Source organism: Somniosus microcephalus, chromosome 12 (genome assembly GCF_052327205.1).
Source record: "Somniosus microcephalus isolate GS21.2 chromosome 12, FLI_Smic_1.0, whole genome shotgun sequence".
Classification (NCBI taxonomy): Eukaryota; Metazoa; Chordata; class Chondrichthyes; order Squaliformes; family Somniosidae; genus Somniosus; species Somniosus microcephalus.
In genome coordinates this window covers 144,606,267-144,620,982 of record NC_140998.1, presented here as the reverse complement: position 1 = coordinate 144,620,982, position 14,716 = coordinate 144,606,267, and the positions used below count along the sequence as shown (strand labels likewise).

Here is a 14,716-nt window from a genome sequence, read left to right as displayed (position 1 = left end):
CTGCAATCTTCTGACTCAGGAGGAGAGAGTGCTATCGACAGAGCCACAACTGACATGGATAGCAGGTTGATGGTTAACGATTTTGGGGGAATGGGCACGGGGCGTTTTGTGTGTGGGGGGGGGGGGGGGGGGGAGGGAGAAAAGGGGAAAAAAATAGGCAATGTAAAGTTTTCCTGACAATTGCATCCGGGGGTGGTGCAGGGGAAGTGGCCCCTGTATGACCATCAACCAGCGATATGGAGCATTTGGCTGCAAATCTAAATGCAGAGTTGATTCCTGAATGGCTGAGCTGGCAGGATTGAGGTGCGATTCCCCAGTCTTTGCTGGTTGGCTGCGATGGCGTTGGGGTACCATATTTGACTCCAGCACACTTAGATCAGGGAAATTAGAGAAACAGGGTTTCCCTGCTCCCAGTTGCTATCCAGTGACCGAGGCTGCACGCACTCACCTGTAGACAGGCTCAGGCTCGGCTGTGCGTCCCTCCACGGCAGCCACTTAGGAGGCTCGGGACAGTGGGGGAGGGGAGGAGAGGGGAGAGGAGATTTGGAAAGAAACAAAACTGTTTAAAATTGTGGCTAAAAAAGATTGTCATGGGAATAGGGAGACTATGGGGTAACAATCTACACTTAGTTGTCATGGTCCACACGCTGGGTTTCTCAATGAAAAGCAGAGCTATTATCAGCTCTGTAGTATCCCTGGACCCAACACTTGAGATGGAATAGGATTATGGGTACTATTTTGGGGGGCATGGGTTCATGTCCCTTTAAATGGCATCGGAGATTGTGGCATCGTTTTGAGGTGGTTTTATGTACAGCATCTTTTAAAAAATAAAATGGCAGCCTTAAAAAAAGAAAGCAGTTTTAGTCGGAATTAACCCCACGAGTGTCCCGAGATCAACAAGTGACAATGAAGCCTTGACAGCAGAGGAGTGAACTTACAATGAAAAAGCTTTCACCAAAGGACTATTGGAAATGCTATGATGTTGGGTCTGTGACTCTTACTGGCACCAAGGATGGGCACCACAGTGTGATCTCCAGTGTGCCACCCCATGAGGTTAAAGCCGCACACAGACGCTAGGCATCAATCCCGATTTACAAGCACTGATAAAAAAAAAAACCCAGCAACAAATGATTCAAATTTCACACGGACAGCTCTGAAGAGATTCGGGATTGCACGCGATTGAGTTATGTTTGAGCGGCCGGAATCATCAATGCTGACCTACCGGAGTAGACTAGTCATTGGAAGAGGAGCCACTTCCCACTCAGCTCCAGATTACCAACCCTAATGGGTAGGGTTGAGCAAGGAGAGGGAAGGTTATCAATGAATAATGGGTAAGGTGGGAAACAGAGGGAAGGTTACCATTAAACTGCACCTATGAGTCACATGCATTTAGCTGCATAGACACCTATCGTCCCCTGTACACAGCTTGTGAGCAGTTTGGTTCAGAGCATGCTGGCGAGATTCCAGCAGTATGCCAGATACCCAGCTGCCGTAATATAAACAGCGTAGGATTTGTGTTTAACCCCACCCTCAAAAAACTAGCCAATGAAAAGGAACACAGGAGATACCTGGATTTATACACAGGAGCTAATCATCTGCCTCCCCTTCCCATCAACCATTCTGTTCTTGACGAGCAACTGGGCTTGTTCGACCCCAGCTCTCTCGTATGGGAAGCCCTCGAACTGATCTCACGGAGTGTCCCCCCCCCTCCAGTTAACAACCCTCTGAGCCAGAAAACAAATAAATATACATTCAATCAGATACATCCATTCCAAGCTGGTCTCTCTCTCTCTCGCTGGTTTGAATTCCCAGAGACCAGCGTGTGTGAGCTACTGTTTACAGAGCCAAATACCAGCTAGCCTCATCCGCGGCACACACACGGCCCATAGAAAACTGGACCCCGCGGCACGATTTACAAAGCAAAGTGTCAGGAGCTGACCCCCGGAATCCAAACTGTAGAGTTGGTGCAAAAGCAGCTTCAGAGTCAAGGAGGAGAGAGAAAGCGAGCGAGTGCAAACAACCCAGGGAGAGGCAGAGGAAGGAGAATACAGATTATTGCAGACTAGCAGAGGAGGGAGGGAGACAGAATATTGCAACAGAGGAGGGAGAGACAGAGAGAACATCCCAGGGAGGAGCAGCCGATGGGGAGGGGACAGAGGGTGAGGGAAGGTTGGGGGGGGGGGTGGGGTGAGAGAGAGAGAGAGAGAGAGAGAGCGCGATGCAGGGAAATAAAGCTCCCACTTGTTTCTGCCCTGGTTTGAACTTTGACCCCTTGTTCAGATCAGATGGAAACTTGTTTACTTGCAGTAAAAAAAGTAACTGTCCAACCCCCGAACAATTTGGCAGACATTCAGCAGTCATGGGGAACTTGGAAGGATTGTGTTATAAAGAAATGTTTTAGCTCCCGGGCCTGCTCCATGTTTATCTCGGAGTCTGATCTTCGTGCGATGAGGGGTTCCGTTTCGGGCGCCGCAATGCCGCCATCTTGTTTGAAATTAGGACAACCGCAGAGTCAGGGGCCAAGATAACGTGCAGACTCCCTAGACAACCAGAGTGGGGGACCAATCACCTTTCAATCCCGATCTTAACATTTCCCCCCTCCTCCCCCACAAATAGTATTTTACTATCCGAAGCTGACTCTCCAAATCCACCTTCCTGAGCCCCGGCAACCAGAAGGAAATGGAGGAAACCAATGGAGAGTCCACTGCGGGTCAGGTTCATAGATTTCACGGTCCAGCAGGATACGGAGGAGAGCGTGCGACCAGGAGCGTCCACAGAGGAATGAAAAGGAGGCACTTACCCAGACTGGGCTGAATCCAATCGGCCATTGGATTGGCACCAGTACGTACAAAACAGGAAGTCCACCAACACATCATTGGATCTCATCTGCACAACATCCAGGCACTCAAAAAAACAATATTACTTTATAATCTACAAACAGGAACCCATCAGTTTCTACCCAGACCCTTGGCTTTCCTCCCCTCCTCGCTCCCCTCCCCCCCAACAGTCTTTAAATGGAAATGGGAGCTATCGGCCCCTCACGCCTCAGATGGGCTTCGATTGCATGGCCACCAGCTTCTTCATCTCCTCTGTGGTGGAGCCATTGGAACTGGATGGACTCGTTTGCCGCCGGCTCTGCTTCTTCATCTTCAGCAGGAAGTAGACCAGGACGGCAAGCACCGCGGCGATACAGATGGCCAGGACCACGGCTATGGCAATGCCAGCTTTGGGGGGGGGGGGGGGGTGGAAAAGAGAGTGCGAGTCAGGTCAGGAGGGAGGAAGGAAGATACTTCACACTGCAACCCCGCCCATAATCCCTCCCCCAAAATCCCTCCCCCGCCGTCCCTCCCCGCCATCCCTTACCCATAATCCTTCCCCGCCGTCCCTCCCCCATAATCCCTTCCCCGCCGTCCCTCCCCCATAATCCCTTTCCCGCCGTCCCTCCCCCGTTATCCCTCCCCGCCGCCCCCCTCCCCCATAATCCCTTCCCCGCCGTCCCTCCCCCATAATCCCTTTCCCGCCGTCCCTCCCCCGTTATCCCTTCCCCGCCGTCCCTCCCCCATAATCCCTTCCCCGCCGTCCCTTCCCCGCCGTCCCTCCCCCACAATCCCTTCCCCGCCGTCCCTCCCCCACAATCCCTTCCCCGCCGTCCCTCCCCCATAATCCCTTCCCCGCCGTCCCTCCCCATAATCCCTTCCCCGCCGTCCCTCCCCCACCATCCCTTCCCCGCCGTCCCTCCCCCACAATCCCTTCCCGCCGCCCCTCCCCCACCATCCCTTCCCCGCCGTCCCTCCCCCACAATCCCTTCCCCGCGCCCGCCCTACCCCCACCATCCCTTCCCCGCCGTCCCTCCCCCACAATCCCTTCCCCGCCCCCCTCCCCCACAATCCCTTCCCCGCCGTCCCTCCCCCACAATCCCTTCCCCGCCGTCCCTCCCCCACAATCCCTTCCCCGCCGTCCCTCCCCCATAATCCCTTCCCCGCCGTCCCTCCCCCATAATCCCTTCCCCGCCGCCCTCTTCCCCATAATCCCTTCCCCGCCGTCCCTCCCCCATTATCCCTCCCCGCCGTCCCTCCCCCATAATCCCTCCCCGCCGTCCCTCCCCCATAATCCCTTCCCGCCGTCCCTCCCCCATAATCCCTTCCCCGCCGCCCCCTCCCCCATAATCCCTTCCCCGCCGTCCCTCCCCCATTATCCCTCCCCGCCGTCCCTCCCCCATAATCCCTCCCCGCCGTCCCTCCCCCATAATCCCTCCCCGCCGTCCCTCCCCATAATCCCTCCCCGCCGTCCCTCCCCCATAATCCCTCCCCGCCGTCCCTCCCCCATTATCCCTCCCCGCCGTCCCTCCCCCATAATCCTTCCCCGCCGTCCCTCCCCCATAATCCCTTCCCCGCCGTCCCTCCCCCATAATCCCTTCCCCGTCGTCCCTCCCCCATTATCCCTCCCCGCCGCCCCCCCTCCCCCATAATCCCTTCCCCGTTGTCCCTCCCCATTATCCCTCCCCGCCGCCCCCCTCCCCCATAATCCCTTCCCCGCCGCCCCCCTCCCCCATAATCCCTTCCCCGTTGTCCCTCCCCATTATCCCTCCCCGCCGCCCCCCTCCCCCATAATCCCTTCCCCGTTGTCCCTCCCCATTATCCCTCCCCGCCTCGCCCCCTCCCCCATAATCCCTTCCCCGCCGCCCCCCCTCCCCGCCGCCCCCCTCCCCCATAATCCCTTCCCCGTTGTCCCTCCCCCATTATCCCTCCCCGCCGCCCCCCTCCCCCATAATCCCTTCCCCGCCGCCCCCCCTCCCCCATAATCCCTTCCCCGCCGTCCCTCCCCCCATAATCCCTTCCCCGCCGTCCCTCCCCCATAATCCCTTCCCGTCGTCCCTCCCCCATTATCCCTCCCCGCCGCCCCCCTCCCCCATAATCCCTTCCCCGCCGTCCCTCCCCCATAATCCCTTCCCCGCCGTCCCTCCCCCATAATCCCTTCCCCGCCGTCCCTCCCCCATAATCCCTTCCCCGTCGTCCCTCCCCCATTATCCCTTCCCCGTCGTCCCTCCCCCATTATCCCTCCCCGCCGCCCCCCTCCCCCATAATCCCTTCCCCGTCGTCCCTCCCCCATTATCCCTCCCCGCCGCCCCCCTCCCTTAATCCCTCCCAGTCATGAGATACTGACCATTTGAAGACTTTTCTTGCTCTTGCCTCTCAAACAGGCCTCGGGAAAATACGTCCTTTTCTTAAAAAAAAAGATAGAAGTGAGGTTAGGGCTGCACCTGGGTCGATGCAGTATGAAGTATGTGCTGGACCTTGTACAACATGTGCCATCCTCCGCATTTACGGGCTGGGGCTGGGACTGGGGCTGGGGCTGGGGCTGGGACCGGGGCTGGGACCGGGACTCCTGTGCTTCGAGAATTACTCTCCTCTTGAAAGTGCCAACTGGCATGAGATGTACGGGCCCACAAAACGGTTCGTTCGATATGTGGGCGAGGAACGCCCAGTTGAAGTAGACAGAGTGCATTACCAAGATATTCGACGGGGGGTTGGGGCGGGGGAAGGAGATGGGACATCAGAGATCACCCTGACCCCCACACTCACGCACAGGCGCAGGCACACACAACGCTTTCCCGCAGGGTCATTGGACCATGAGCAGGAGTGGGAATCCCCTTGTCTGAAGCCTTCCTGGCTGAGTTCAGGCAATTCAATACAGATGCTTTCTGGTCATCATAGCTCTCGCTGCCACCATTATTCAATTAATCCTTGCGATATGGGCATTGCTGGCAACGGCGGCATTTATTGGCTTTCCTATTTGCCCCGAGAAGGTGGTGATTGGCTCTCTTATTGAACCGCTGGTAGTGGGTTTGATACGACCGAGTGTCTTGCTAGGCCACTCCAGAGGACAGTCAACGACGATGTGGGACTGGAGTCACATATAGGCCGAGACTGGGTAAGGATGGCAGGTTTCTTTCCCTACAGGGACATTAGTGAATCATTTGGGCTTTTACGACAATCCGGCGGCTTCATGGGCACTTTTACTGAGACCAGCTCTTTCTTTCAAGATTAAAAAAAAAAAATTCAAATTCTAAAACTGGATTAGTAGGCCCTGGAATACTAGTCCAGTAACAGAACCACTAGCAACTGAACCCTCAGCAGCCCAGACGATTAAACAACCACCGCGTGTGTCTGCACTCTGGGCCTCGGGAGCAGGCCATTCAGCCCCCCGGGAGCAGGCCATTCAGCCCCCCGGGAGCAGGCCATTCAGCCCCCCGGGAGCAGGCCATTCAGCCCCCCGGGAGCAGGCCATTCAGCCCCCCGGGAGCAGGCCATTCAGCCCCCCGGACGTGTTCCACCTTCAGGGGCTGAATGGCTTTACTACTGTTCCTATGTCAAGTTCTGCCTATTTAAAATGATCAGTTGGATAGAGCAAAGAACAGATTGATTTAGAGAGCCAGGGAGCAGGGTGCCCGCTCAGGCTTGGCTGGTGAGCAGTTCGGGGAATGAAAATTCTTCTCAATGGTTTAGAGTCAGTGCTGCAGTATGGATAAGCGTCTCCTGGTGGTAATATTGAGTTTTAAAAGAAAGACTTGCATTTATCTAGCGCCTTTCATGACCTCATGATATCGCAAAGTGCTTTACAACCAATTAAGTACTTTTGAAGGGTAGTGACTGTTGTAATGTAGCAGCCAATTTGTACACAGAGAACTCCCACAAACAGCAATGAAATAATGTCCAGGACACTGGGGAGAACTCCCCTGCTCTTCTTTAAATAGTCATAGGATCTTTTACATCCACCTGAGCGCACAGGCGGGGTTTAACATCTCATTCGAAAGATGGCACCTCTAACAATGCAGCACTCCCTCACTGGGAATGTCAGCCTGGATTATGTGCTCTAGTTTCTGGTGTGGGACTTGAACCCACGGCCTTCCAACTCAGAAGCAAGTATGCTTCCACTGAGCCACAGCTGACACCAGGAAGGCATCAGTGTAGCAGAGAGCTTTCCTTCTCCCTTGGCTTGAAGACATATTGGGGTAGAAATTGGGGCTCACATGGGGTGTACAATGGGCGCAACGAGGCCCAATTTCAGGGACCATTGTCCTGCACTTCAATTGCGGCTGAAAAATGTTCAAGCCAAAATTGGGTTGGCATTTCTTTCAGGCATGCAAGGCGGCCACCTAAAACCTAAAACAGGCCTTAAGGCGTTTTGTATATGCTAATGAGGGGCCTAACGCTTGTTTTAGGAGCCCTCATGGAAGTTGGGCCATCCCGAGAGCAGCAGGTCCGTTCAGGCTTTCCAGGTCTGGATGCAGCCTAGACCATAAACTTGAGCTCATCCAAAACTGGCACCAAGTCCCGTTCACCCATTACCCCTGTGCTCACTACCCCGTGTCCTAACTCACACCCAGTCCCGTTCACTCATTACCCCTGTGCTCGCTACCCCCGTGTCCTAACTCACACCCAGTCCCGTTCACCCATTACCCCTGTGCTCACTACCCCGTGTCCTAACTCACACCCAGTCCAGTTCACCCATTACCCCTATGCTCACTACCCCGTGTCCTAACTCACACCCAGTCCCGTTCACCCATTACCCCTGTGCTCGCTGCCCTACACTGACTCCCGGTTAAGCAAGGCCATGCTTTTAAAAATTCTCATCCTTGTTTTCAAATCCCTCCATGGCCTCGCCCCTCCCCATCTCTAAACTCCTCCAGCCCTACAACCCTCCGAGATAACTACGCTCCTCCAAATCTAATCCCCGATTTTAATCGCTCCATCATTGGTGGACATGCCTTCAGCTGCTGAGGCCCTAAGCTCTGGAATTCCCTCCCTAAACCTCTCCGCCTCTCTCTCCTCCTTTAAGACACTCCTTAAAACCTACCTCTTTGACCAAGCTTTTGATCATCTGCCCCAATATCTCCTTATGTGTCTCGGTGTCAATGTTTGATAACGCTCCTGTGAAGCACCTTGGGATGTTTTACTCCGTTAAAAGGAGCTATATAAATGCAAGTTGTTTTTGTCAATAGGCACTACTGAAAAGATAGCATTTTTTCTTTAAATTGATGTGGAGTGCTGCTCCTCCCAACTCCACGGCACACCTGACAGCTGCTGACAGCTGCCCCTCCTCCCCACTTTCCTGCCGAGCCAAGCTGCCCAGAATTTGTTTACCAAAATGGTCGAGCTGCTTGTGGAGGCGCAACAGGCACCCAAATTATTGAAATGAGGCCCTAGGCCCAAATTCAGGCCAGCTTCAGGTCTTCTGGGTGTGGGTGCGTGCCATATTATCAATGGTCTTATACAATTCGAGTGAATGGGAAGGAATTTGGTCCACTGGGATTTTATACAATGGGAGTGAATGGGAAGGATAATTGGTCCACTGGGATTTTATGCCATGAGAGTTAATGGGAAGGGGTTTGGTCCACTAGGATTCTGGTCCCAAAATAAATTGGGGGGAGGGGGGGATATAGTTAACAGTTGAAGAACTACTGTCTACAAGGGTCAGATGATGATGTGGTCCTACCGGTCACTCCTCTGCAGGCCCGCATACATTCCTTCTCCTTTTCGAAGCGGTTTTCATTGCCATCGCAGCCTCCATACGTGAAGCGTTCACACGACTTGGAGAAGGGGTTGTAGTAGAAGCGACTGAAGTCTGCTCGACAGTGGCCAGTCACGGGAGGATACACACAGCGAGCTGGAAAGGCAGACAGCGACAGCGTGGGTTAACTCTCCATAACTTCGATCGCAGCCGCTGTGAACGCCGTTTGTTCAGAGAAACCGTCTGTTCGCAATACAACTCGGAGAGAAAGGGGAAAGCAGGCAGATTGCAACTCATTCACTGGTAAGCACAGACAGACAGAGTGAAAGAGATAGAGAGATAGTGAGAGATGGAGAGATAGCGAGAAAACGAGAGCGATAGAGAGATAGAGAAAGAGCAAAAGAGCGAGCTGGGAGATGGCAACTCAATCGATGGTAAGCACAGATATAGAGATAGAGAGGAGAGAGATAGAAAGATGGAGAGAGAAAGGGTGAGAAAGAGAGACACAAACAAAGAAAAGGAAGGAAGAGAAAAGGACAGAGGAGAGAGGATTCAGTTCATTCAGGAATATTCTAAACCTATCCTTAGCCCCCTCCTCTTCCTCATCTACATGCTGCCCCTCGGCAACTTCATCCAAAGACACGAGGTCAGATTCCACATGTGCTCCCAGCTCCACCACATCTCTCGACCCCTCCACTGCCTCTGTTTCAGGCTGCTTGTCCGACATCCAGACCTGGATGAGCTGCAACTTCCTCCAGTTAAATACTGGGACGACCGAAGCCAGTGTCTTTGGCTCTCATCACAAACTCTGTTCCCGAGCCACAGATCCCACCCCCCTCCTAAGCCACTGTCTGAGTAGAGCTTCTGACCCCACATATTCTCCATCACAAAGCTTGCTACTTCCACCTCCATAACATTGTCCATCTCCGCCCCCGTTTCAGCCCATCTGCTGCTGAAACCCTTATCCATGCCTTGGTTACCTCCAGACTCAATTATTCCGATGTTCTCCTGGCCGGCCTCCCATCCTTCACCCGCAACGAACTTGAGCTCATCCAAATAAATCCTATCCCGCACCAAGTCTCACTCATCCATCGCCACTCTCCTCACTGACCTACAATGGCTCACGTCACCGAATGCCTTACAATAAAAATTCTCATCATTGTGTTTAAATGCCTTCATAGCCTCGCCCCTCCTCATCTCTATAACTTACTCCAGCCTCAGAGAGCTTTACATTCTGCAAACTCTGGCCTGGTGCATACCCCACTTCCTTCGCCCCACCATTGGCAGCCATGCCTTCAGTTTTCTAGGCCCCAAGTTCCAGAATTTAAATGGAGAGAAGGTTGAAAGTGAGGTAGAACAGGTGGTAGAATTCACAATGAGAGCATTAAAGGGGAGGTAAGGTGGCAAAGTTGGTGGAGAGATATCCCAAAGGAATAGATGAAACTTAGAGACGAGAACCAGAGTGATTCAGCAGTCGATATGGGGGAAAAGGGTAGTGAACCAGTTTTCAGGCAGATCCAGGATGTACTTATCTATAACGAGCCTGTGGATTGGGTAGGCCTTACTTGTGAGGACTGGACATTTTACAGGGTGATCAGATGGGTTGGGTTGGGGGAGAAAGAGGCACAGTGGGGACTGTAGGTGAACATAAATGTAGGGAGGTGGATTGAGATATTGACACCCCCCCCCTCTCCCCGCCCCGCAATGGGTATAGTGAACTGGGCAAGCATTGGGAGTGAGCAATGAGATACCTTGGGAGGCTGCTCTGAGAGACAGTAAGAGCAAGTTGCGTGTTCTGCAGTGGGTACACCTGAGGATACCCAGGGTTAAGCAGAAAGACACCTGAGGTCTGTTTAGAGCATGTGGAAGCCTGGGATAGGAGTTCAGCAGGGGAGTAACACTGCGTGGAGTAGGGGGGATAGACATGGACATAGATGAAGAGAAGAGTGCAAGAGGTAGAGACTGGGAAAGAATCATACAGCACAGTAGGGAGCAACATTCCCGCTAAGCTGCGTGATCGCGCAGTCCTCTGCAAGGTCCTGCACAGACCGCTCACCGGCTTTTCCATTGTAGATACACGTGCAAAAATTTGAATGGGCCGTGCACTGGGGGAGGCAGGCCACACAGGAGGCAGTGGAGCTTACAGGGGACGTTGGTAGGGAGCCATTCAGCCCATCGTGTGCCAGGTCTTTGAAAGAGCTATCCAATTAGTTCCGCTCCCCTTACGGGAGGTCACATATGACTTGGAAAATAAAAATCTAAATGGGGTAGAGGAGCAAAGGGATCTGGGATACACAAATCACTAAAAGTTGCGATGCAGGTCAATACGGCCATAACAAAAGCAAACCAAGCACTAGGGTTTATTTCTAGAGGGATAGAATTGAAAAGTAATGCTAAACTTGTATCGAACCTTGGTCAGACCACACTTAAGAGTACTGTAAACAGTTCTGGTCACCATATTATAAAAAAGATATAGAAGAATTGGAGAGGGTACTAAAACGATTTACAAGAACTGAGGAGTTATACCCATCAGGAAAGGATGAACAGGCTGGGGCCCTTTTCTCGTGAAGAGAGACACAAAGCTGGGTGGGCGTGTGTGCAGTGAGGAGGATGCCGAGAAACTCCAGTATGATTTGGACAGGTTGGGTGATTGGGCAGATGCAGTATAATGTGGATAAATGCGAGGTTATCCACTTTGGTGGCAAAAACAGGAAGGCAGATTATTATCTGAACGGCAATAGATTGGGAGAAGGGGAAGTGCAACGAGACCTGGGTGTCCTAGTGCACCAGTCGCTGAAGGTAAGCATGCAGGTGCAGCAGGCGGTTAAGAAGGCAAATGGTATGTTGGCCTTCATAGCGAGAGGGTTTGAGTACAGGAACAAGGATGTCTTGCTGCAGTTGTACAGGGCCTTGGTGAGACCACACCTTGAGTATTGTGTGCAGTTTTGGTCGCCTTATCTGAGGAAGGATGTTCTTGCCATGGAGGGAGTGCAGCAAAGATTCACCAGCCCGATACCTGGGATGGCAGGAATGACGTATGAGGAGAGATTGGGTCAATTGGGCTTATACTCGCTGGAGTTTAGAAGAATGAGAGGGGATCTCATTGAAACTTATAAAATTCTAACAGGACTAGACAGACTAAATGCAGGAAGGATGTTCCCGATGGCCGGGGAGTCCAGAACTAGGGGTCATAGTCTAAAGATAAGGGGTAAGGGGTAAGCCATTTAGGACAGAGATGAGGAGGAATTTCTTCACCCAGAGAGTGATGAACCTGTGGAATTCTCTACCACAGAAGGCAGTTGAGGCCAATTCATTAAATATATTCAAGAAGGAGTTAGATAGATTTTTTAAGGCTAAAGGGATCAAGGGTAATGGGGAGAAGGCAGGGACAGGGTACTGAATTTGGATGATCAGCCATGGTCTCATTGAATGGCGGAGCAGGCTCAAGGGGCCGAATGGCCTACTCCTGCTCCTATCTTCTATGTTTCTATGTAAGAGAGAAGGCTGGGGGGTGACCTAATCGAGGTTTATAAAATTCTGAAGGTGTTGATAGAGCAGATGTAGGGAGAATGTTGCCACTTGTGGGGAAGAGCAAAACTAAAGGCCATCAAAATAAGATAGTCACCAAGAAATTAAATAGGGAATTCAGAAGAAACTTCTTTACCCAGAGAGTGGGGAGAATGTGGAACTTGCTACCACAGGGAGTGGTTGAGGGAAATAGAATAGATACATTTAAGGGGAAGCTGGTTAAGTACATGAGGGATAAGGGAATAGAGTTAGGCTCGAGTGGAGCATTAACACCAGCATGGACTGGGAAGGCCGAATAGCCTATTTCTGTGCCGTATATTCTATGTATCACCGTATTTTGCAGAAATGTGTCTTCTCTCTCCCACACCACCAGCCCCGCTCCAAAAATGTACTTTTGGGTTCATAGTTCAATTGGACATGGTTCAAAAATTCCTCTGCCCACCATTACACTTCATTGAAATCATAGGATAGGAGAAGACACTCAGGAGCTGGTCATGTGCTTCCTGTGGATCTGGCTATCCAATCTATCCACCCTCGAAGCCTCCATTGAAAAGTTTACCTTTCTCCTTGGGGATGTCTATGTCCAGCAGCTTATTGAATCGGTCACGAACTGAAAAACAAAAGTCAAAGGAGAGCTGGTTACAATAAACTCCCTCCAGCCGCGCCTCCCCCTCCTCCCCACTGACCCTCCTCTCCCCTCCAGACCCCCACCTCCCCTCGACCCGACCCTCCTATCCTCCTTCCGACCTGACCCTCCTCTCCTATCTCCCCAACCCCCGCCTCTCCCGACCCCTCTCCCTTACCCCGCCTCCTCCTCCTCTCCCGACAGCGCCCCCCTTCCACCCGCCACCTCTTCCTCCTCTCCTGCCACCCCCCCCTCCACAACTTGCTTCTGTTTGGGGGGGGGGGGGGGGTGGGGGCAGGTGGATTCTCTGGAATGGGGCAATTCCCACTCGAAGTGTGCAGCGGTGTTCAAACTCCTGAAGCAGCATCAAGAGGTGGGAGCTAAGGATGACAGAGCAGGGTTGGAGCTAGGGCCATTGCTCAGATTACTGTGTGTTTGGGGGGGGGGGGGGGTGTTAAGGGGGTAACTCCCTATCTAAACAGCACTGTGGAAGCACCTTCACCACATTGACTGCAGCGGTTCAAGGCGGCGGCTCACCACCACCTTCTCAGGGCCACTAGGTATGGGCAATAAACGCCGGCTTTGCCAGCCCACATCTTGAGAACAAACTAAACAAGAGATTGGCGGAAAGCTCGAGAGTATAAGAATGGACAGAGAGGTGGGAAGAAAAATGTCAGCATGAATTAGGAATGGGGAAGAGGAAGAGTACAGGCAAGAGCTGTGAAAGGGGAGGGAAGAAAGCCAGCATGAACTGAGGAAGGGAAGACTGAGGGAGGGAGAGAGAGGCAGTGTTGCGGGTCTAGAACAGAATGAGAGTAGGACACCGAATCTTGATTTCAACACAGTGATGAAGCATGGCGTTGAGGTGCAGATCAGCCATGATGTAACTGAATGGTGAAAAAAGCTCAAGGGGCTGAATGGCCGCCTCCTGTGTTCTACGGAGGAGGAAGAACATGCAAGGTGGGGCATTTAAACATGTGATCACAAATGTGCAATAATCCAAAGTCATAATAGATTTACTCTGTGAAGACGACTGCAAGTGACTTCAGGAGGACATGGTTAACTGTGCAGTTAGAAGTCAAATGATATTTAATCCAGAAACAGGAGCGGATAGCTTACTGGAAGTATAAGGAGGAAACGTTCAGTAATTGTTAACCATTTTTGGGGTTTATTTCTGGAGGAGAGAATTGAAAAGCAGAGAAGTTATGTTAAACTGATAACCTTGGTTAGACCACACTTACGGTTCTGGTCTCCATATTATTAGAAGGATATAGAAGCACTGGAGAAGGTGCAAAAAGACTCTCAAGAATGATACCAGAGCTGAGAGGATATACTTATTAGGAAAGACTGAACAGGTTGGGGCTCTTTTCTCTAGAAAGGAAAAGGCTGAGGGGTGACCCGATCGAGGTCTTTATGATGATGAAAGGGTAGACAGCGATGTTTCCACTTGTGGGGAGGTCTAAAACTAGGAGTCATCAATATAAGACTAATAAATCTAATAAGGAATTCAGAGAAACCTCTTTACCCAAATAGTGCTTTGAATGTGGAGCTCACTACCACACGGAGTAGTTGAGCCAAATAGCGTAGAAGGGGAAGCTAGATAAACACATGAGGGAGAAAGGAATAGAAGGATATGCTGATAGGGTGAGATAAAGTAGGGTGGGCGGAGGCTTGTGTGGAGCATGAACACTGGTATGGACCAGTTGAGCCGAATGGCCTGTTTCTGTGCTGCAAATTCTATGTAATCCAGTTGTTTCTTAAACGATTCCAGATGTTGCTTCCATTACTCTATCTGGAAGTTTATTCCACAGGTCGATCACTTTGTGTGTGAAGAGAAATTTGCTGATATCAGTCCTCAAATGACCTTTTACCAACTTGAATCTGTGCCCCCACCCCCCAACCTTGCAGACAGCTCCTTTCCAGGCTGCAAGGCCCAAGCTTCTCTCGTCTAACTCCAACCCCTGATGCTGGGCAATCAGTCTTGTGACACGGTTTCCAGCGTTCAAACAGCTCTCTCGTTTCTTGGCGACCAGTACTGGGTGCAATATTCAA

The 14,716-nt window shown here is 52.0% G+C and overlaps 1 protein-coding gene across 2 annotated transcripts in view; it reads right to left on the bottom strand.

Moving 5' to 3' along the window:
* Positions 1-118: 118 nt before the first annotated feature.
* spint1a (serine peptidase inhibitor, Kunitz type 1 a) overlaps positions 119-14,716 on the bottom strand; it is a 70,621-nt gene continuing 56,023 nt past the window's right edge. For both annotated transcript variants that reach the window (XM_086003636.1, XM_086003634.1), the window contains 4 exons: positions 12,599-12,649; positions 8,497-8,667; positions 5,164-5,223; positions 119-3,224 (listed from right to left, as the gene is read on the bottom strand). In XM_086003636.1, the coding sequence (XP_085859762.1) occupies positions 3,046-3,224; positions 5,164-5,223; positions 8,497-8,667; positions 12,599-12,649 (461 nt within the window). In that variant the 3' untranslated portion in view covers positions 119-3,045. The remainder of the gene's footprint in view (positions 3,225-5,163; positions 5,224-8,496; positions 8,668-12,598; positions 12,650-14,716) is intronic.